This window comes from Nymphalis io, chromosome 3 (assembly GCF_905147045.1).
Source record: "Nymphalis io chromosome 3, ilAglIoxx1.1, whole genome shotgun sequence".
NCBI lineage: Eukaryota > Metazoa > Arthropoda > Insecta > Lepidoptera > Nymphalidae > Nymphalis > Nymphalis io.
The window spans coordinates 1,124,825-1,149,059 of record NC_065890.1 but is presented as its reverse complement, the minus strand read 5'-3'; the positions used below and the strand labels follow the sequence as shown (position 1 = coordinate 1,149,059).

Here is a 24,235-nt window from a genome sequence, read left to right as displayed (position 1 = left end):
ATCGTCATATGTTTTTAGGTTTCCAATTATGTATTCTGCTGCATTTAGAAAAATGTCTGCACATCATTTTATTAGATAGGTGATGTTAATATTATTAATTCCATACCTATTGCTAATCCTCCCCCGATCTAGGCACTGTCGTTTTTTTTTTTTCGGAGGCGTTTCGGTTTTATTGAGCGTCATGGTAGCATGCGAAAGCGATACCGTAGCGCATCCTCATTAAGGCGGTAAGGGTACCGCTGGTTTTTTAGTGGGCATTCCGATGTTCTGGACGCACAAAAAAAAAAGACACTGTCGTTTTAGTACTCAGCGCGCCCTGGGCGAGATTGTTACGCCTTACGATTGTTGCCCCGCACCCCATAACTAAACCCATGCGAAAAATGTTATTAAAAAAAACAAAGGTTAAAGAATAAAATTAGTAGAAATTAGTTACTCTGGTACCCGGACCGTCACTTAATCGCGGCCTACCCTAACGCCGCTACTGAATCCTCCCAAGGCACAACTTATGTAAACTAAAATAAAATAATAAATAAATAGATAAAAAGAAATATGTAGTTATATTGAGACGGTTTCCGACATTTATAATTATATATTTGCGTATATTCTGGTAGAATTTTGCACTGCACACATTCACAGCACGAGCTGAATTAAAAACACAATTAAAGCACACGAAAATTCAACGGTACCTGAATTTGACCCCGCGATGTATATTTAAGATTGAAGCTTCGATATACTGGGTCCTGTCGGCTTTCTTTTCATTATATTATTAATTTAACTATTACAAAGTAAATTCCGCTAAAGTCACATGCATGTCAAACTCAAAACGAAACATACATAAAACATAATTAAAAAATAAATAAATACATAATAAAGGAAAATTACTACACGACAACGACAATCCTCAAACCGAAGTCCGGAAAAGACGCTACAGTAAGTACTTATACTTAATACGTATACATATATGTAAACTTATATTGCTTTGGACAGAAAATTTGCCATTAAATCAGGTATAAATGTATCTTTCACTCCGACATAGATCGATCATTTATCCAGAAATACCTTGGCTTGGACAAAACCTCAGTTTGTGTATAGCAGCCGATTGCTCACACATGTCATTTGACGCCTTTGCACGTGCGGTACATGCGCACGCGCTGCTCAGTCGCAGACACTCTGCCGCGTGTGACGGTTGATCGCAAATTATATTCAGCTTTCGAACTACTGAAGTATATACGCGGTTTCTTTATTAAAAATTTTCTTTAAACATTATTTTAATGGCCAGCAAATCGAATGGTGTTGAGACAACGGTATGGGCTCGTGGTCCACCGCCAAATAGATCATGTGGGGAGAAATTTTTGAGGGCGATATATGACCAGGATGAAAACACATTTCTGGGCCGAACGCCTAAACGATGGGGTAAGTTTAGAATTCATTAAATAAATATTCTTGTAACAAACAATGTACATAAATCATAAACAATTATTGAAAACATCCAGTTCAGTTTATTGTTTACAATAACTATGCTATTATTATGTATTTAATACCTCATTGAAATGCCATCGCGACTAGTCAAGCACTGTGATTGTATATTTGTGTGTAGTATATGTTAAATCTTTGGCAGACGTGTTCTTGTAGACATCCAAATGATTTGGTACAGCGTGATATAACCAGGCGTTTAATTTAGTTACAAACTATGTCTGGCTGTATACTGACCTATCAATTATATACTCACGGGAATTGTATTAAATATAGCAAAACACTTAATGTAATTAATAATACATAATTTTATGACATGAGTTCAATGTATTTCATTTTAATATTAAGATATAACTTTTAACGAGTTTTCGGAAAATCAACATTTTCCAAGTGTGGTAGTAAAATGACGACCAAATTTGTGAACCTACTCGATTAAAATATATTTTAATTTAGTTTCGAAAAATATGAACCTACATGTTGTATTTGAATTAAATAGAATATTCTTTATTCAAATTTCTAATAAATTTATATGAAGTAAGTACTTAAAAGACTTTAAAATGTTACAAGTATTCATAAGAACTTAAATGTTTCGTTTAAAACTAATTAAACACGTACAAGTATTACTAAGACCGTTACATTTAACATTTCTTTTGAAAATATAAAAAAGAAAAAGGAAACCTGCTTGTGGTGGACCTTGTGCCAGTGATATTCTATCGTCCAGCATTAATAGTTTGTATTGCTGTATTTCGATTTGAAGGGTGAAGTGAGCCAGTGTAACAGCCAGTAGGAGAATTTAACCTCAATTACCATGTATATACTGGAGGTATGTCGCGAAATCGGACGAGATCTCTCCCTGCCATCTGTCGAGCCACCGATGATCCACAAGTAAAAAGCGTGGGGCCGTGGATGCGTGAGGTGCTCGGTTTTTAGGGTTCGACCTAGGTATCTTTCAATGATTTCCTCTAGGCTACAAAAAAATAAAATGATAATCGTTAATATTATTCTGACAATGACAATAATTGGCGGAGGTAATAGCTATGTGTCCCTTTATGATAATAAAAATCGTAATAAAAAAAACAATGACAACAATCGCGGGCTAGTCTGCATCAGTTCTTTTTTATAATAATTGTTTACAAACAATTAAGTTCATATACCATTCAGGGATTAATATCTAGAGTTCTCGGATTTACATAGAGGATGTATATAAATGACTCGCATGTATTGTATTTATAATCTGGGTGTAGTCACCGTAAAGTTAACTAGTATCTATAGTATTTGACATTGACCTAAGAGTGTATTCAGCACTTTGTTAGGCGTATTCCATACCGTCGACCGTTCAATCGAACCTTGGACGCAATAAACGTTGTAATGGATACAAATTAATAGATTCAAGAATACTCCGAGATTTTATACGATGGAATCAATATATGGAAAATAATCAATGATTGTGTAACAGATGGCACGTTTAAGTGATAAAATCATTGGATTGTTTGTTTAAAATCTAAATACATTTCAGTCAAAGTAATTGTCAAATCATCAATATATATATATATATTTTTTTTTTTTTTTTTTTTTTTTTTTTTTTTTTTTTTTTTTTTTTTTTTTTTTTATAGAATAGGAAGGCGGACGAGCATATGGGCCACCTGATGGTAAGTGGTCACCAACGCTCTTAGACATTGGCATTGTAAGAAATGTCAACCATCGCTTACATATCCAATGCGCCACCAACCTTGGGAACTAAGATTTTATGTCCCTTGTGCCTGTAATTACACTGGCTCACTCACCCTTCAAACCGGAACGCAACAATATCAAGTATTGCTGTTTTGCGGTAGAATATCTGATGAGTGGGTGGTACCTACCCAGACGAGCTTGCACAAAGCCTTACCACCAGTGAAAATATGTTAATATAATACAATAATATGTTAAATGTAAAATTGTCACTGGTTCAAGATGTAGATTTAATAAAAACCGAAAAGATACTAAGTAGTTTGCGCCAATCTTTCATTAAAATCTAATTTTGTGATGTATTATCAAACTTAAGGTTTTAAAGAATACACGCATCTAATAGCGTACCACCGTAAGTCAACGTTTTACGAGCGAAACACGAAGAAAAATAGTCTTATTATTATAGAGACGAAAAAGCTCAGTGATTTTATGTACGGAGGATAATAACCGTAAATTATGTATTGTATTATTGATATCCAAGATTAGCGCTTATTTAGTCTAAAGGCTGTGTCTAGCGGTGCAGAGGGAATAGTGCCATCGTCTTGGGTACAATGCCACAGGACAATCTTTTAGACGGCGTGTTTTTGTTATAAATTTGTAATGTGTGTTTTGTTTTTTTTTATTTTAATTTTATATATTATAAAAACGACTGTACATAGTTTTTTTAATAAGACATATGAATGTATTGATATCCATGCATGCGATATTGAATTTTGTCATGCTTGATTTGTGTTTTGATTTGTGTTTATAATTCATCTCATGCTTGGCGATGCAAGAAAACCTGTATGAGTCAGATTTATGCACATGTATTTTTCACCAACGCGCAGTTGCTACATAATCGTATATGGTGGTGCAACTCAAAACTTTATCACCGGGATAGGATGTCTGTCCCCAGCATTGGGAATATTACCGACTGTTACTGTTTTGACACACGATAAATCGTGTTGTCCATATCAGCTCTATAATGGGTGGAAATTTACTCTGTGTCGGGGATAAATAACCTAGATCGATTTGCCAAACATGGGTTAAGTTTGACAACAATGATATATTGGGAAGTATAATAGTAAATATTGTCTATAATTTACTATTCTCTGGCTACATTGATGTATTATGTATATTTAGCAGCCTCGTTGGTCGGTATATAAATCTGTAGATCTCGAGACGGGATTTCCCTAAAAAAAGATTCAAAAATCGAATTCGTGTTACGACTGAAATCTATTCAATTGCAACACCCTTAGAAAACACTTTCTATTTCCCTAATCATATTGATATATCTTACAAATTACCCGCCCTATCATGCAATTTTAAAATATAATTTTCGAAAAATTTGGGGCCTATTCGATGTCGTAATGGACTTCTATGCCCGGTATAATTAAAATCCGTCCAACTATGAAGTGGATGTAGTAAGTGGTTCCTTTTCCAATCGGATTTGATTTCAGTCAGACAATTCTAAGTGTACTTCGTAACTTTGTTGTTTTTTTACTCTTCTATAAAAAAATATTATATCAGATTTACATTTTAATTTATAAACAATTGTTACTTAAAAAAATATTTTTTAATAAAATTTGCAAGATAACTAAGTATAGAACCTTTTTTTGTTGTTTCATGAGAGTGTAGATTTGTACGATACGTTTTCCTTTTTTAAAATAAGACAGGTTATGACGGTTAAATTAAAATTAATTCAATTGGTGATTGGGATAACGATGCTATCATTACATATTATTATTTTTCATCATTATTACTATTGTTATCAAATACCACTTCACTGTTGATGATACATTATTCAATTTTATTAAATAATTATAATTAATATTATCGATACTATTTTGGTTAATGTTGAAATTAATATTAAAATTTAAACACTAACAAATACTTTCAATAATTAAGTCTAAAAGTTAATTAAATGCAAAAATAATATATAAGTTACCGATGTATATGAGAACGATGAAATAGTTATTAATTTTTGTAATTTAAAAAATGGAGCAAACGTTTGATACAAAGAAAGAAACTAAATATACCGAGACACGGATGCGTGTCTATGGATTAATTTTAATATAATAATTTAAAAAACACTCACTAGTTCGTGTATTTGTATTGGTATAAGTACTTTTGTTTCGTATTATTAAATAAATATTTCCGAGAAATATTATATCCAAAACAAAACAGCTGTCAAACAAATGCTCGCTGTGGCGATTTTCTTTGTACAAAACAGAAATGTGTTATGTGTCAAGGTTAGGATCATTAAGGTTACTTATGTGTTATTAACTGCAATATATTATTAACAAAAACAATAAACTAATGTATATCTTATTCTAAATAAGATAAATACGGGCTTGCACAGAACAAAACTCTCAGCTAAGGCTTAGCGCGCACTTCGATCAAAAGCAAGATGTTTAGGAATATCTGAAAACGCCAAACAGAGTAGAAATACAAACAGCGGCTGGAGTTTGTGATTAATTTTATTTCATTATCATAAGGGATTTCTGGCGAGCAGTGTGTGTTGTGGCGCTCGCCCGATCGATACTGAATACCGAAACCGAACGCGGTTGACCGCAGTGCGTAAACGTATACATATATTTACGTTTTAAAAATCAGTCACTGAAAAAAATCGCTAAAGCGTGCACTTGTATATCTATCTATATTTTTTGACGGCTTCAAATCGCTCACGTTTAATCGTAGTGCAGGCTTAGCCTTACTAAAAATTTACAACCCAAGTTGTTATAATAGCAAATTACGATTGCAGTTTTTATAAATATTTATCGGGTTATACTTTAAAGTAATTCTCAATTTTCTTTTAATACGTACAACGTTCGATTTTTATTCAGTGTCAAACATCCAAACGCTAATCCATCCAAAAGTTTTGATATATATGATATTAATTATTCATATTACAAATAGACAAGACTTGTTGTTCTGTTCAAGATTATATTATTGATAAAAAGCTCATACGTAATTAGATTCGTTGATTTTCATAAATAAATATCGTAACAAGTACATATATAATGTATGATGTTTATTGTATAAATGTAATGTTATTTTTGTTTTTTGTAATTTTAATTTAGATTTAACTTAATCTAAATACTGATTATCCTATAAACTACATTCATTGTGTACCATCCAATACCAAACATCGAATCAATATAAATTAATTACGGTATCATGATATCATTGTCATATCAATAAAACGGCTACTCGTTCCGATTGTGGTTCTACCGAGAATAACCGCCGTGAAACACAAGCTAGTCTTCCATAATACATAACATGTAAATGTACAATTACATAATTTATTTATTCAGACTTCATTGCATAGTGTAATGTATGAATGTTTTAATGTGCAAAATTATTAGCTTCTGCTTCATCGATTTCGGTGATACGACTTTGTGCAATTTCGTCTGGGTAGGTACCACTCACTCATCACAAATTCTATCTCCAAACAGCAATACTTGGTTGTGTTCCAGTTTGAAGGGTGAGTGAGTCAGTGTAACCACAGGTACAAGGCACGTAACGTCTTACTTGCCAAGGTTGGTGGAGCATTGATGTAAGGAGTTATTAATATTTCTATCGGCGCCAATGTCTGGGTAATGTTGACCACTTACCATAAAATAGCCATAACATATTATAAAAGTAAAAAAGGAAGGTACACAATGTACTGTAACAGCCTGTGACTGTCCCACTGCTGGGCTAAGGCCTCCTCTCCCTTGTTCCTCACGATATTTTCCTCCACCGTCAAGCAAAAGATGAATTATAATCACAAATTAAGCACATGAAAATTCAGTGGTGCTTGTCCGGGTTTGAACCCACGATCATCGGTTAAGATTCACACCACTGGGCCATCTCGGCTATTGAAAATATTATTGTAAAAATATGCAGTGAACTTCTGGTTAACTCTAGTCTCTTATTTATCGAGGCGCCGGGTGAAATGCTCATATGAAACTGAGAACAGAAAAAGAACTGTTCAACTGAATCAACAATTTTTTGTAGGTACTTCCAAAAGGCGTATTTTTGAGGAGTTTTTTGGGTCAACAATTGGTAGCCAATTAGTTACCATTTGTTGCGCCTTGCGTCATATAAATTTTTCTAAATTTGTTTATACTATAGTTTTTTTTACAATAAAGTTTTTTATATAATAATTATGTAACGAACATGTAATTATACGAAACAAACATTGTTACGTTTTTGAATTTATAACATAACAATATATAATAAAAAATACAAGATTGCTTATAAATAAAAAAATATTCATAAAAATGTAAATAAAGATCAGGATAAAACAAAAAAACTATTATTGTACTGTACTTATTTATATAATACAAAAAATTACACATACATACATACATACATACATAGACACTCATATACAAGCATAAACTATATTTTTCATTTAGCCTTAAATAATATATACCTAAGTTTTTGGAACATCAATTCTATTTAATATATTTGAATAGTAATTTTGTGTTTTTTTTTATCTGCTATGAGCTCACTGTGACACTTAAGACGTTGAGAATATTCGGTTACTATCCGTCATCCGGCCGGGAAGAAAAATGGCCGGATATTCTTATTAGTCGCCTAGTCGGGACCGTCACCCGGACCCAGCGGACCGCCGTCTATTCTACCGGATACCGGATACATAATTTTACAAATGAAGCGTTCAAGTTCAAAACATTTTCAATAAAATGTAGCAAAACTTAAAAACTCAATAACAAATACAATTTAGTAATAGTACCTTTTATAGAGAAATACATTTTTTGTTTAATTGATATTAAGTTTAATTAGGTAGTTTCGTGCAGGTAGAAATCCACAAATATATGTAACGGCCTTGTCTTATTAGCTTAGTCACACAAACTGTACAACGCTTTATTTTTCACTCTTGCACTTTACTTCAAGGACGTTTTGAATTATAATTAAAGACGACTAGTAATTTTGTATTACAATTATTTATTTGCCAGCACACCTTTCTTGCTCGGTATCTAGCAAACCAATGGCTGGTTTTCCGACTTTTATTATAAGTTTAATTTCGAGTCAAAATAAAACTTATATTATTAATCAAAATAAATATTTCAATCTAAACGGAAAGAATCAATTGAGAATCTAAAATATTGTAGGATATAGTTTTATGATTTATTAAAATATTGTATATTTACGCTTTATTAAAACAATGATATATCTAAAGTCGGTATACAGGAACATAAAGGAACACAACTCTTCGCTCCAGAGCACAATCTTATATTCGTATGTAGTAACTGGATTCGTCATCGTAACTTACTAATAATCTCGTGACACGTAATTAATAATTAAATATGTATAAAAACAAAATGTTTTATTGCGACACGTGTAAAAATAAAATTGATTTATTAATAGTTGAGCCAAAGATCTCAGGATATGTAGCCAACCCACTACCAATTAAGCAATCATAATGGTATAAATATCTGATAGAATTTCGGCATTTTGTTCGATGGGATGGCAATCCGCTTGACCAGATGAAAAATTTCTACTAACAAATTGTCAGTTTATTGCAATCGAATCGAAATATAATCGTTACCGTTTATCCATTTTCCTATTCTTAAATATAATTATTAACCATATATATTGTCATAACAGTTTGGTTTTGACGTAATTGTATATGTTAACATCATATCGGCTCGGTTTCGATCTGAATAAATATATAATAGTCAAAGTTGAATTGGAATTGAATCGGGAACGTATCGTAATTGTTAGACTAGTGGAATTGGAAAGGGTGAGTTCGGGCGCTTACGTAAAGCTTGACGAGGCACCGAAATGTTTATATTGCCGACCTGTGGCTGCTACTGAGAATGTTTAGATTACTATGTACTTTGGTACTTCGGTTGGAATTTCGATACTTTTGTTGAATTCAAATATCTTATAATAGGTACTAACACTTAATTTGGAAAATGGCAACTGTAGTTTAGTTTATTACCACGAAGTTAAATGCGTATCAAAGTAAATAACGTATTAATTTTATACGCATCAAGTAGATAAATATTGCCTAACTAATACTTTGCGAATCGAATTAGTAACTTTAGAAGACGATATAAACGCATGAAAAAATACGCAAGTCGTGCTGTACGATGCCTTAGGCCTTAGCATTGTACGGGCGAATAGACCTGTCAACGAATTTTTGTAGTACAGTAACAGCCTGTGAATGTCCCACTGCTGGGCGTCCTCTCCTTTTTTTTTTGAGAAGAAGGTTTGGACCTTACTCCATCACGCTGCTCCAATGCGGGTTGGTGGAATACACATGTGGCAGAATCTTTATGTATCATTATTTAAAAAAAAAATGGTTTTTCCCTTGTACCTGCAATAACACTGGCTCACTCACCCTTCAATCCGTTCCGGTTGAACAACAATACCAAGTAGAATATCTGGGTGGTACCTATCCAGACGAGCTTGCACAAAGCCCTACCACCAGTAAAAGTGTTATATGTAGGTACGATAATAAACCGAGGAATCAGGATACGACCTACGAATTACATAGCTATTCCACCGTATATCGTTAAGCTATTGAGGTTAAAACTTACATATAAAACTATAAACATCAGACGATCTATTGTCACATGTATATATGTATGCATGTACCAACGAATTCTTAGTAACGATGAGTAACAGGAGCGTGGGACAAAAGAAAAATAATATAAGGCGTCTTTAACGTTTAAGTTAGCACTTTGGTTTACAATAACGCCTGCATTATGACACGATGAATCGATAAATGTAATGTTAATAAATCGAAATAACTAAAGCACGTTATATATAAGTAAATAAATAAATAATATTATCTTTAAGAGTTAAGGTGAAAAAATATGGATCTGAACTGTTGAACAATTCCAAATCCGAAATATAGCAATTATAAAGTTTTTTTTGTTTTAACCCAACAAGTGTTCGAAACATATTGTTTACATCAAATGTTGTATTTGTTCTGAATATTTTTTAATACACAATATCAATAGAAGAACAAGATACTATTCAGCTCGATTTATTTGTCACAGTTTTTTTATTCTCCTTATGGGGCGTGAGCCTGGAGCGCCCGATATTATTATCTTTTTTAATAAATCCTTAAATTTGAGGCTTCTGCAATACTCTACTAAGATAAACACTGATGGTCTAAGATGGACACCTTTAACTTCTTATCGAGATGGATATATGTTCAGAATTACTTACACGTGAACTTACATATTACAAATCATAATTAAAAATATCTACTGTACAAATCATGACTATGAAGAATGGTGGCAAAACTGCTAGCAGACTTGCAGGCTAGCAGTATTTCTCTGTTGAATCGCATTCAGATTATCTGGGTGAAAAACGAACCAGTCCTCCTATCACCAGTGATGGCACTAAGACTGGTAGTCTTGTGTTCCAACTGCATACAGCACAAATAATTATTTACTTTGAACATTCTTCACGAAGAAAATTGTCAGCTAAAACACACATTAGTTAACATAATTATTTCCGCTCTCGAGCCGGTCTCGTGGACCGACGTCTCGAGGTACATCACTGAATGATCTCTTACGTAGGTAGAACACTTTAAATTTCAAGATTCACATCGTAATTACTATAAATAACCGTTTTTCCTGTTAACCGAGCCCTGTGAGCGACATTAGTGTCCGTATAGTTAGTTCAATTCATAGACTGGTTAATATGTAATGGGCTAGTGTAACCATGACCTAAATGTAAGGGACAGCTGTTAAAATATGTTAAAACAATGGCGGAAAATTACTGCATAGTTTTTTTTTATAGAATAGGTAGGCGGACCAGCAAATGGGCCACCTGATGATAAGTGGTTACCAACGCCTATAAACGTTGGCATTGTAAAAATGTTAACCATCGCTTATATCGCCAATGAGCCACCAAGCTTGGAAACTAAAATGTTATGTAGGTTCAAACCCGGGCAAGCATTAGTGAGTTTTCATTTGCTTCAAAAAAAAACGTACTCGGTATGTATATTTAGTCTTAAGTTTTTTAATGATCGAGTTGTGTCCATATTTAGAACTATTTTACTGGTGGTAGGGCTTTTGCAAGCTCGTCTGGGTAGGTACCACCCACTCATCAGATATTCTACCGCAAAACGGTTGAGTGAGCCAGTGTAATTGCAAGCACAAGGTTGGTGGTGCATTGGCTATGTAAGCGATGATTGACATTTCTTACAATGCCAATGTCTAAGGGCGTTGGTGACCATTTACCATCAGGCCCATATGCTCGTCCGCCTTCCTATTCTATAAAAAAAAGAAAAAAAAAGAACAATCAGTTTGTGTGACATTTCGTCCATAAATACGTCAAGCAGCACTTATATATCTATGCATACATATATAGCTTTATACTGATACCTACAATAGAAATGATTTCATAAACTCATTCATAAACAAGATCATATATCATGATCAGCTCCGTTCCCTTTTTACTGACTTCGACCTTGGGTTTATTCCCTTCGCAATTCGACAGGAATAGACTGTTAAAAAAAATTGAAATACTATAATGTGAATGGTTTTATTTGTTATGTAAATTTTAAGATTATGAAATCCTTTCATTTAGTGGTAGGGACATAACATTGTAGTTACCATAGTTGGTGGCCCATTTGCGATGTAAATGATGGTAGATATTTATGATCACTTGTTACCAAGATAATATAATATTACAAAAACTCAAAATACTTCAAAATTATTAGGCTTGTCTAAAAAACAAGTTAAGTAACAGCCTGTGATACAGGAGGCCTCTCTTTTGGGAAGGTAAGGAGCTTATTCAACTCTTCTCTTCACTTTTTACTTTTCCACTCAGAATTTCAGTGAAATTAGACATATGCAAGCTGAGTTTGTTCCAACGGAACAGCTCTAATTGACTAGTAAACATTAAGATTTGCGATGTGAATTTTAAGAAAGAGGTCAGTTTACCTACGAGTGTTTATACCATTTTATATTAGCAAGACACTTATGTCACATTATTAGGATTTCGCTAAAATATTTGGAGTTGTGGCATATCTGGTACAAAGCAAGTGCTTATGCTTTGCTAGAATATTCGAGTATATTGCACGTTTTATAAGCCCAGGTGTTGTGATGCACTTCTATAACCGAATATGAAGCTATTATAGCGACAATACCACACAATCTATTTATAGTGGTGGATTATTAATTGATTACGTCCCATTGAAATTAGCAAGTTTGAATATTTTTTTCATCAAATATTGTCACATACGTCATCATATTCTACATCTCATTAACGCCCTCTTTTACGTCACATTACATAATAATATAACAATTCAGATTATTATGAGTAATAAACTTCGTAATCAACAATATTTATTGATTTGTTTCCTATCGCCTTAAGTTGCACCCGAAAGTGAACTTGTTTGTAAATATTTTTCCAGATAATAGTCACATTCATGTCAATAATGTCAACCATATCGTTTTAGATAATTTTATAAATAATAGTTTAAAAAATTTAAATGATTGTTGTGATGGTTTTATAATAGTATCGATTTATCTTGAAGTGTTGCTAGAAACTTCCACTCGTATTCCGTCGAAATAATACACATTTAAAAAAGTAGCATCGTAATTTTTTGTTGGTTCTTAACACAAATTATTCAGAAGTCTTAAAGTAGGTAAAAATGGCATAAAAGTTTACTGCCTGAGAGTATTAATATTTAAAAAAAAGTTATCTTTGACATTTAAGATTAATCATTATTGGCAATGATGAATTCATTTAAAAAGTGTAACGTATGCCGTGCGGAACGAAATATAAATCAAATAATAATAATTCCATCTCTGTTAATTTATTTACCAACCCTCTTATGGGTTTTCTATAGCCATTGAAGTATTTCAATACAAATCGTTCCCATAGCCCTTTTCATAATCCCGCCTTTGTATTTACAAGGTTAAAAAGATCGCTTTGTACGTCACTCGTTTTATAAATGAATTGAATTCTTATTTTAAACTCTGGGTCCTCGCTTTTTAAAACGCATAAAGGACATGCGAACAAGTCGAACTAATAATATACTTAGATTTTTTTTTCTGCAGATTGAAAAATTTAAATGAACGACATTAAGCGGACTGAATTTAAAAAAAGAACAAACTTTATATTTTTTTATCAATGTTTTTAATTTTACACAGAATAAATTAATCAATTATTTATTTAAATAGATACATAACAAAATTTCTCCGTTTTTTTGTGATTATAACTTTATGTAAACAATTGTTTGCATAAAATACATTATAATTGTGAAACCAAATGTAATATAATATCGTTAAATTCAGATGATGTGCCACGAACTAGAATCAATATGCATAAATATACTGTAGTCGAGGTTAATATAACTTCTCTAATGGTTAGGATTATAAATTATATCGTGTAGTTTAGCGTATATCGTTTAAAAGAACAAACTCGAAACGCGCCGCTCTACACCACCGATTGTGAAATGTCAGAAAGTATAATATAATACTTAAACTAAAGGATAGAGGTTAGTTTCAACTACAACTAGTTTAGTATAAGAAAGCCGTCCTGACAATAGGAATGCCTACAATTCGCTGTCACGTCTATCGGCGTGGGCGAATTATTTACACTAAGGACGTATTTGTCTATTTCCGTCCCTACAGTTCGGTTTTAGACGCTGCTGACGTCACGACGCCGCTTTATAGATCTCGTTCGTAATTTAGTAAACGTTTATATGTCGATCACCGAAATGGTAAATTTTTAAATTACTCGTTTTTATGTATAGATATTGTGTATGTATGTATATGTTTGAGTATGTGCTTGTCTTTTTTGAATTTGGAATGCATCGCATGCGTAACGAATAATTGATTAAGTTTTCTTTAATGTACTTTTTGTAGTTTATTATGTAAATATTGAAATGAATAATCAGCCAGCAAAATTGATAAATTGAATCACACTCAATTCAAATTTTTCATATTAATTTATTTTAATGGTCCTTCTGTAAATATGTAAATTATACATAATTATATTAACTTTATATTTTAAATAGAAATGTCTATAACATAGAATGTAACATATTATCTAATAATAATGTATACTTGCAGTGTCCTTTTGTATATATTGTTACTAAGATCTACTACCTCGTCGGTCTAGTGACTAGTTATAAGCCCGCAGATTTCGAGATCCTGTGCTCAAACTCAAGGTTGGGCCAATGAAAAGTTATTGTGGTTATCTTACGAAGATCCTCAGTAGCAGCACGGTGTCTGAAAGTTCGAAATGTGTACACTCCCGTGCCTCAGTGCTCACGTAAAGCCATTGGTCCTGCGCCTAAACTGTCAGGTCATGTCGGATTACCGTCCCATCGGATTATGATACCGAGAGGAAGGAGTATACACTTGTGCGTTGACTAATGCCCTTAAAAATGGCCGCCATGGCAACATCAGCCAGGAGGACAATCATCATTTATTATCCTAGCTATTCGTCTCGCTTCCCACGTGAATTGTTACAATATGGAATGGTTAACTAGTCACATGCCTGTAAATAATGAATTTAAACAAATGCTATGATAAAATCAGTATCAAGCCGACGATCTCGTAACGAAAACGACGTAACGTAATACGTCTTATTGCAAGCATTACGTTTATCTTTCATGCTTTTGTTTTGGTCCACGTATTGGTATATTGCAAAATATATGATTGGCAATTTTTATCGAGATAAAATGATTACGTAACGCGAGTTTTACAATAAAACAAAATAACCCTGAACGCGTCTTTTTTTTTTTAAATAGGAAGGCGGACGAGCATCTGAGCCACCTGATGGTGGTCACCAACGCCGTTAGATATTGGCATTCTAAGAAATGTCAACCATCGATTACATAGCCAATGCGTCACCAACCTTGGGAACTAAGATTTTATGTCCCTTGTGCCTGTAATTACACTGGCTCACTCACCCTTCAAACCGGAACACAACAATATCAAGTACTGATGTTTTGCGGTAGAATATCTGACGAGTGGGTGGTATCTACCCCGACGAGCTTGCACAAAGCTCTACCAGACTTCACCCCCGCCCACGGGCACGCGTCTTCCGTTAATTCGGATTTCGGTTACCTAATTAGATAGTTAAAATTTTCACACACGCACGCTTGGCACGCGCCTTTGTATTTGTTATTGTTAAAATTCTTAAGTTCCTGTTTGTAAATGTGTTATTATATCTTGTATCGTAAATTGTGATTAATATAAATAATTGTTACTGATTGTGTGATGTTTGAATCCACATAAAATCAATGTACTTAATCGTGGGCCTTAATATACAGAAAATATAAACGTTGATAAATATATTTACAACAAAATAATAATTGTAATACTACTTGAGACTCATTAAAACCCCTGAAATAAAATATTGCGAGACTTGACTTGAATTGAGACTCGTACTACCACGATTAAGTACATTGACTTGATGTACATATAATAGTTACCCCTTTAAAGTATATTTAAGGAATTGATTACACACCAAAACGAATCTTACGAATATCAAATTAAATATGAAAGTTAATAAACGAAATCCTTTCCATTCAAATTATTCATCTTAAGTAGGCCTTATCGATAACAACACCAGATGCTATTTTCTTGGACGTTAATAAAGATTAGGTTTTTAATTGCGTTTGAAGATTTTTTTTAAGACAGAGGTACATTTTTCCTGGTTACGAGGTCATGTAGTCATTTATGTACTTATTAGCTTAGCTAAAAATGTCATTACAGCAACGAGAAACATAATAATTGCACAAATAACGATGATAATTATATAACCTATGACATAATGATTGTTTGTACTACACTGTCTAATTAAAATTAGGAAATATTATATTAAATTAATCAGTTTATTTATGATTAAGCTCTATACATAAATTATAATATTGTAAGCTGAATAAGTCAAACTTTCCGATCATCACTTTTTTATATTATACGTAGCGGACAGGCAAATGGACCACCTGATGTTAAGTGGTCACCACCACCACCCATATACATTAGCGATGTTAGAAATATCAACCATTGCTTAAATCGCCAATACGCCACCAACCTTGGTAACGAATATGTTATCCCTTGTGCCTGTGTTACTCTGGCTACCTCATCCTTTAAAATGCAACAATTCTAAGTACTGCTGTTTAGCGGTAGAATATCTGATGAGTGGATGGTACCTACCCAGACAGTCTTGCACAAAGCCCTACAACCTAGTAAAGCTGTCGGATTGATTTTAAAAATTAATTCACTTTTGGCGGGAGGCAGCGCCAAATACGGTCAGGCGTGTATACTGATATATAATTTGTGATAATATTCACAAACCAGATCTTGGTAAAAATATATTGCTATTAGTTCTTATATATTTCTAATTTTGTTTTGTCTATAATATTATAAAATAAAATGACATGAATTTATATAAAATAAATAACAGCCTGTAACTGTCCTACCCTATCACAAAGCAGCAGTTTCTAAATAAAGATTATAAATATAATTGAATAAGCGATTGCAAATAAAATATAGTATAATGTTATTCCGTCTTGTATTTATTCTGATTTTAATTATTTATGAAGAGTAAATACTGTGCTCTATGCGGAAAATATATATTATCTCGGGAAATTTGCATAGCAGATTGATCTATAAGATAATATGATGCGTTTTCATTACAACGAATGTCATTCGAAATTAAGTATTTATTAGGTTAGTGAAAACGCTTTTTGTATGAACTTTTTTTTTATTTACGAAGGCTGTGTATTATTTAAATACATAAATGACGATTTCAACGTAAGATTTTTTAAATTGTCAATGTAGCCATTAATTATAGTTACTTATACTCAATCAAAGAACTAAGATGTTCTCGACTCTATCGAAAATAATCAAAAAGATAGAAGATACTCAAGTATCATAGTAATCAATTACTAGGTGGTAACCCGGAGGGTTTGCAAGAAGTCCACTTATGACATATTATGACACCAGCCACTTATGACATATTCTATCGCCAAACACCATTACTTAGTATTGTTGGGTTCCGGTTTGAAGGGACATAACATCTTTCACAGTTTCTTGACGCCAATGTCAATAAGCGGTGGTGATCACTTATCATCAGGTGGCCGTCAGCCTACTAATTTTATATAAATAGAAGAAAAAGGAAGACTCGCCTACCTACGGCTTACCTATTTTTAATAAATAAAACCATAGTGATGGTATAGTAACATTTTATTTTTTGGTTTAAAGAACTTTATTTTCTTTATTTCAGCCATTGCTATAACGTTCTACCTCGTGTTCTACGCGGTGCTGGCGGTGATGTTTGCCATTTGCATGGGTGGACTGTTTTATATCCTCGACGATAAGAAGCCAACATACATACTCGATAGTTCCCTGATTGGTAAGTTTATACTTATAACTTCTATACTAATATTATAAATGCAAAAGTAACAAGTCTGTTTTTTTCGCTTTGGTTAGACCACTGCACCTATTTTCATGTAATTTTGTATTAAGCAAACTTGAAGCCTAAGGAAGGACAAAGGTTAATCTTATTATCACTATTTTAGGAGTTAAATTTTAAGAATATTTTCTTAATGCTAACCTACTCATGAAATTTTTTATGATGCCTCAGTAATTTGGGCTTTGCGTTGATGTGTCAATCAGTCAACCATTCTTTTATATATACATGAAACAATATAATAAATAATAATGTCCTCCAGACCGATTTCGCCCACGGCGGCCAATCTCAAGAGAGATTAGCCAACTATGCAGGAGATATTATAGTGCACAAGTGTGTGCGCAAACACAGGTACACTCTCTATTCCCTGACTCTCATAATCCGATGAGACGACAATCCGACACGACCGGAAAGAATTCAGGCGCATGACCAATGGTTTTACGTGCTTTCCGAGGCACGGGTGTGTACACACTTCCATCTTCCAGACTCCGGGCTGTTACTGAGAATTTTCTGACAATAAAAACCCAATACCTTTTTTTGGCCCGACCTGGGAATTTAATCCAAGACCTTCGAGTCTGCGGCCTTATATCAAGCCACTAGATCAACGAGGAAGTTATGATACAATATACATGAGATATCGCGTTATATGCATACATAAACTGATCGAATTGATAATCTCTTTAGTAAATAGCGTTTATGTTTATTTTCATGATATCAAAGTAATTAGTAATGTAAATAAATGTAAATGAAGGGATGAGCTCAATATTAATAACATTCATTTTTCGCTAATAAACGTAAAAGTGTTCATGTTGTATAGTTATCGTATGCGTTTGTCACCACGTTATAATCGCTGGAAGCAAACAATTAAACTCGGTTATATTAATTACGACATTAACCGTTATATATAATTACCTGTGTTTTAGTTGAATGTTAAATAACAGTTGTCTATGTATGTACATTATTTATTCTAATTATATTAAATTGTTGTTGGTTCATCTCGGAATCTAAATTGCAAACCGGATTAAAAGGTGATAGAAGCCAGCTTGAATAAAGAATATTTAGATTTTTTAATGTTATGCAATGTGTTATATAACAATATCGCACTTGTGTTTCTGTGTCCTGGGTGTAAATCTCGGATCGAGCAAATAAAATATGATGGGTTTTTTGTCTAATATATCTAAACAACTTGGAAATTAGCATTATTTACAATCTGGTACATAAGAAAGCCCTAAATAAATTGGGCCCGCGCCGAAACGCTTTGTAGCCTTGTCGTATTTGTCTTCCACCGTTCGTTATCAGATTTGTGTAGGACTATACTTAATTTGAATTAAAATAATCGGTTATTACAGTTTTGCTTTCTTGGAATAATTGTATTTTGTAGTATCGGTTTAATCGTCTAGTTGCCCATGAGTATTAAAATTATTTAACAATGAATTCGAACACTAAAAATTATTTAAATATATTTCAGGAGCGAATCCAGGAGTATCATCTCGTCCTCAACCGCTAGATTTCGTTGTCCATTATTCTACAGAAAACACCACGGGCCATGATTTCTACATGCAAGATATACAGGACTTTACTAAATGTAAGTGTATTACTTCATTATTTATAATAATGATTAGTATTACTGTCACCTAATTGTATATGTCCATTGAAGGCAAAACCAAAACAAAAATGACAAACGGAAAAATGGACCTGGCTCAGTTTTTTTTTTTTTTTTTATAGAATAGTGGACGAGCATATGGGCCACCTGACGGTAAGTGGTCACCAAACGCCCTTAGACATTGGCATTGTAAGAAATGTCAACCAACGCTTATAGTCAATGCGCCACCAACCTTGGGAACTAAGATTTTATGTCCCTTGTGCCTGTAATTACACTGGCTCACTCACCCTTCAAACCGGAACACAACAATATCAAGTATTGCTGTTTTGCGGTAGAATATCTTATGTGTGGGTGGTACCTACCCAGACGAGCTTGCACAAAGCCTTACCACCAGTACAAAGCCCTACTACCTTAAGTTAAGATTTAAGATAACAGTTAAGATTAGTGAGAAAAGTTGGTGTTGACTGGTTTGCACAAACAGAGCTGATGATTAAATTAAGCCATGAATTACTAGGACATCATATATAGTTCTTGTAATAAAGTAGGTTTTCAATTATTTTTCTTTCAGCCTACGCTAACGAGTCGTGGTTCAATACAAAGAAAGAGTGTACGGTAGAAGATAACTTCGGTTTCCCAGAATCGCCTTGCTTCTTCATAAAGTTAAATAAGGTAAATTAAAACAAATGTATTTGTTACCGTACCGTACCGTAACAGCCTGTGAATGTCCCACTGCTGGGCTAAAGGCCTCCGCACCTCTTTTTTGAGGAGAAGGTTTGGAGCTTATTCCACCACGCTGCTCCAATGCGGGTTGGTGGAATACACATGTGGCAGAATTTCAGTGAAATTAGACACATGCAGGTTTCCTCACGATGTTTTCCTTCACCGTCAAGCACGAGATGAATTATAATCACAAATTAAGCACATGAAAATTCAGTGGTGCTTGCCCGGGTTTGAACCCACGATCATCGTTTAAGATTCACGCGTTCTTACCACTAGGCCATCTCGGCTTTTATTTACGTATTTGTTACTGTATAAATATATTATATTATTAAATGTACCGTCTAACCAAATATAAATATTTTATTATATCCAGTCTCGAATCCCTGACGGTAATAAAAAATATTGGACTTTTACTGACCCGTAATTCTCTGTATTTTCGGTTACACTTTCATACCCCGGAAAGCACGTAAAGCTTTTGATCCTGCGCCTTATTTCTCTTTAGTCGTCACATTATATTATAAGAATGTGGGAATTGAGAGTGCACCATTTTGTCGTACTTGCTGCGTATTTTGCAAGTGATTGGCTGATGTGACCGATATGCAATAGGGTCGAATTCAGCTTTATGTTTAGAGACGTGATTGGGATTATTATACATTTTACACACGTTATATTCAGAATAATTAATAAATCAAATTAATCGTTTTCTTCATGTTTCAGATTTATGGCTGGAAACCAGATTACTATGTTAAAGATTTCCCAGAAGATATGTCAGCCGATTTAGTTGAATTCATTAATGGCCTTCAAGAGATTGAAGTAAGTTTTTTGAAATAACTCCCAAGCTCTGTTGTGTTTTTATACAGTAGGTATAGTTTGAGTCACGATAGACAAAGTTAATTATTGATGATCTTATGTGATGATTTGTTGATGATGAGATGAGTTTCGTTATAATCCGTCTTATAATTCGAGCTAGAGTATCAAACATCCCATCACTTAAAATATTGCGATTTTAAATATTAGTAAGATAAGATATATAATAAGAAGAACAAATAATTAAGTATGCAATACCATTTTTCCAGCGTCAACAGGTCTGGGTGTCGTGTTGGGAGGAACATTCCAAAAACGACACGAAGATAGAGTACCCTTGGGGGCGCGGCCTGCCGGGACGTTTCTACCCGTACCTCAATGAGGATGGCTACATCAGCCCAGTGTTGCCAATTAAACTAACTCCACCAGGTATGTCTTCTATTGTTTTGGAGTTTTATTTTATGCCATTAATTTTGTGTCATTTAGTAATTGCTTTAATATAAGGGATATAAGTGAGTAAATAGACTACCTTGGATTGGGACGGGAAATCTATACATTATCTATCACTGTGACGGAATAGAGGATTAAAAACAATTTTAATATTTCTTTAGTTTAACGGCTAGGCTCATTGTCGCAGTCGGGGCGGTTTTAGAGGGTATTCTGGTTCCCTGAGCACTTAAGGCGTACTAGACTCCGGCAAGTCCCACATACCCCTCACTCCGCGAAATTCATAATTGCGTTTTTAAAGTGAGATAATGAAGCACAACGTCGGAGCGCTCCGTTCATGTATTTTTTTGTTTCCAGTGAACACATTAGCAATCATCCGATGCAGGGCGTGGGCCAAGAACATCATCTACAATAAGAGCCTCAAGGAGCCCACGGGCTACGTCCGCATACTACTGCAGATAGATGACAACACATCTGTTAACACTACAGAAATATCAATTGAATAACGATAACAACTAGCACCCGTAGTACAAAGTACGTTAGTTGAATATATGTATACATACAATAGATATAATAAGAAATTTTCAGTCAAACAAGTAATGTATTAGAATGTTTGTTTATATCTGTGTATACATATGTAGTAGAGGATATTTTTTTAAGCGATATGTAACGTGCATATTTCCAAAATCCGCAAATATGTTTCTACTCATTACCGGACCCGGTCTTAGATATCCATGACTCCTAGACACTTTGACATTTGAATTTGAATTGGCTTCATTTCGAAGCGGTTAGAGTAAAATTATATTATTTTCGGCTGGTCCCTCGTCAAGTGTATTGTAGGCGTAGGGATAAATCCAGGGCTGTTCGTTACTGTATGTAAGCAGTGGATATGTTTTGTTTCGATTACGTCTCGTTTTTTATGTACACGCCGATATCTTTACTACCAACCCTTATTTCACTCTAGCAGTAAAAGTTATTGTTATTGGGTGAAATATATTTATTTCCTGTTTTTATTTTTTTTTGTTAACTAATCGGAAGTACGATTTAATAAATTTTTTTTAAATGCTTAAAAAAGTCATTGCCATTGCAAAAAAATCCCCAAAGTGCTGATTCTGTCAACAGTGCCTTCTTAAGTCGCATAGAAAAAAAGGATTTATAACAGAGCATAACACATATTTCTTATATTTTGGCTGTATGGCGATATATTAATATAAACCCTGGCCTCCTTAACTCTTTTTATTTTTTTGCTATTTAAATTGGTACTTGAATTCAGACAAATGTGTATCGCAGTGTTACCAATGTCATACCACAAAGTTCATCAAAGGTTTGGAATACCAAATGGATTGAACAAAATTCACGTTTAATTTCGAATAACGAGCTTAGAAATGAGTCTGATAGCTGGACTTGAATATCGATATTTTTAATAAAGCTAGCTGGTGGCTACTTTTGTTGCACTTAAAGTTGTCCATAGAAACGGTAAGCAAAGAGGAAATAATATACTGTATAAAAAATACGTTGAAACATATGTTAAGAATATATAAAATGCCAAAATAATGTTGTCGTATTAGATACAAAATTATTAAATATAATAATTTAAAAAAGAAAATTTCATTTCAAGTTATATTTTATTAACGAGACATAAATATTATTTGGATTAAATTTATTAAAACAGAAGTACATAGTCGTAACTTCCTTGACATAAACTTATTATAATTTACAGTTTAATGGGCCGACTCGATTATTATCATAATATTATTAAAATAAAGTACTTTTGTAAACAAATTTGAGGGACAAAAGCGTAAACTGGATTACGTTTTTTTAGACCTCAAAACCTATTCAAAATATATAAAGTGCTTGGATATATAGTTGAACTCGTTCAACCGACTATATTACGCAAAATAAGACAAATATAAAAAAGTTCTAAATAAAACTTATAGAATATGTATTTAATTTATATTTTAATTCTTATAATGTTTTGCGTACGATACGATCAAGCTAACGGCTAAGGCCTCCAAGCGACAAATGGGATTAACACTTAAAGAGGTTGTGTCTTAAAATTCAAATGTATCCTCATTGAAGATCCGGTAATAAGGATTTGTAATAATTATTTTGTTTTACAAGTCTTTCCTGAATTATAATTAAATTTTTCATCTGAAATTTCACTATTAGTAAAAATATAGAAACATAAATATCCCTGAACATATTATCATTTTTTATTATTTAATTAATAAGGATTAATATTATCTTTAAATAAAGGAGTTTTATTTCTCATAAAATAACCAAAGATATGTTTAAAAATAAATTAATCTGTTCATTCGTATTTAGACCTCGTATATCATTCCTGTCTACTTTAATTTATTTATAATAACATTTTTTTTGTAAAAAAACTAATACTTAGTTATAATATACATAGCTTAGATCTTTTTTTTTTATTATTGACTTGACCTTAAGAAAAATTATAAGTTTTAAGAAAATTTGTTAATAATAAGCTTCAAAGATTTTTAATATTTTTTGACGATCCTATTTCGTAACACTGTTTCTGCTAGTTATTTAAATAATAATAAAAAAAACTGTGTTTATTTCGTAGAAATTGATTATAACTTTTCATGTAACATCAATGTATACAGATTGAATAATGTTTCTTTTTTTTAAATTTCAACATACTTATAAGATATGTCATAATTTATTTTTAATCTGTGCAAAATGTATCATGCATAAAAATAACGTTAACAAAGGATAACGTTATTATAGGTTAAAATTTACTTATAAAAGGTACAAAATACAGATATTTAATGTAAATTACATAAGTAATTTCTTAATTAATACAATGTTCGAATAAATGAATTAAAAAAAAATGGTGTAATTTCATTTTATAGATAGATAGCAAAGTAATTTTTATGTTAGTTTAAGTAATTTTCTAATTAGTTAAAAAAATCGAATACGAATCAAAATATAATAAATTATAATGTTCGTATTAGTCTAATTTCATTGTTAATTGATAGTTATCATTGTTGTAACAGTAAACAGGATGTTAATGTCCCATTGCTGGGCTAAGGCCTCCTCTCCCTTTTG

General features: G+C 32.9%; 1 protein-coding gene across 1 annotated transcript; it reads left to right on the top strand.

The window, feature by feature from the left end:
* The first annotated feature begins 1,110 nt into the window (after positions 1 to 1,110).
* LOC126780946 (sodium/potassium-transporting ATPase subunit beta-1-like) lies at positions 1,111 to 23,696 on the top strand. The gene is made up of 7 exons (XM_050505651.1): positions 1,111 to 1,413; positions 17,404 to 17,532; positions 19,058 to 19,174; positions 19,761 to 19,861; positions 20,630 to 20,725; positions 20,989 to 21,145; positions 21,521 to 23,696. Exons 1-7 carry the CDS (start codon positions 1,272 to 1,274, stop codon positions 21,667 to 21,669), a joined length of 891 nt encoding a protein of 296 aa, XP_050361608.1. The 5' UTR covers positions 1,111 to 1,271; the 3' UTR covers positions 21,670 to 23,696.
* The last annotated feature ends 539 nt before the right edge of the window (positions 23,697 to 24,235 follow it).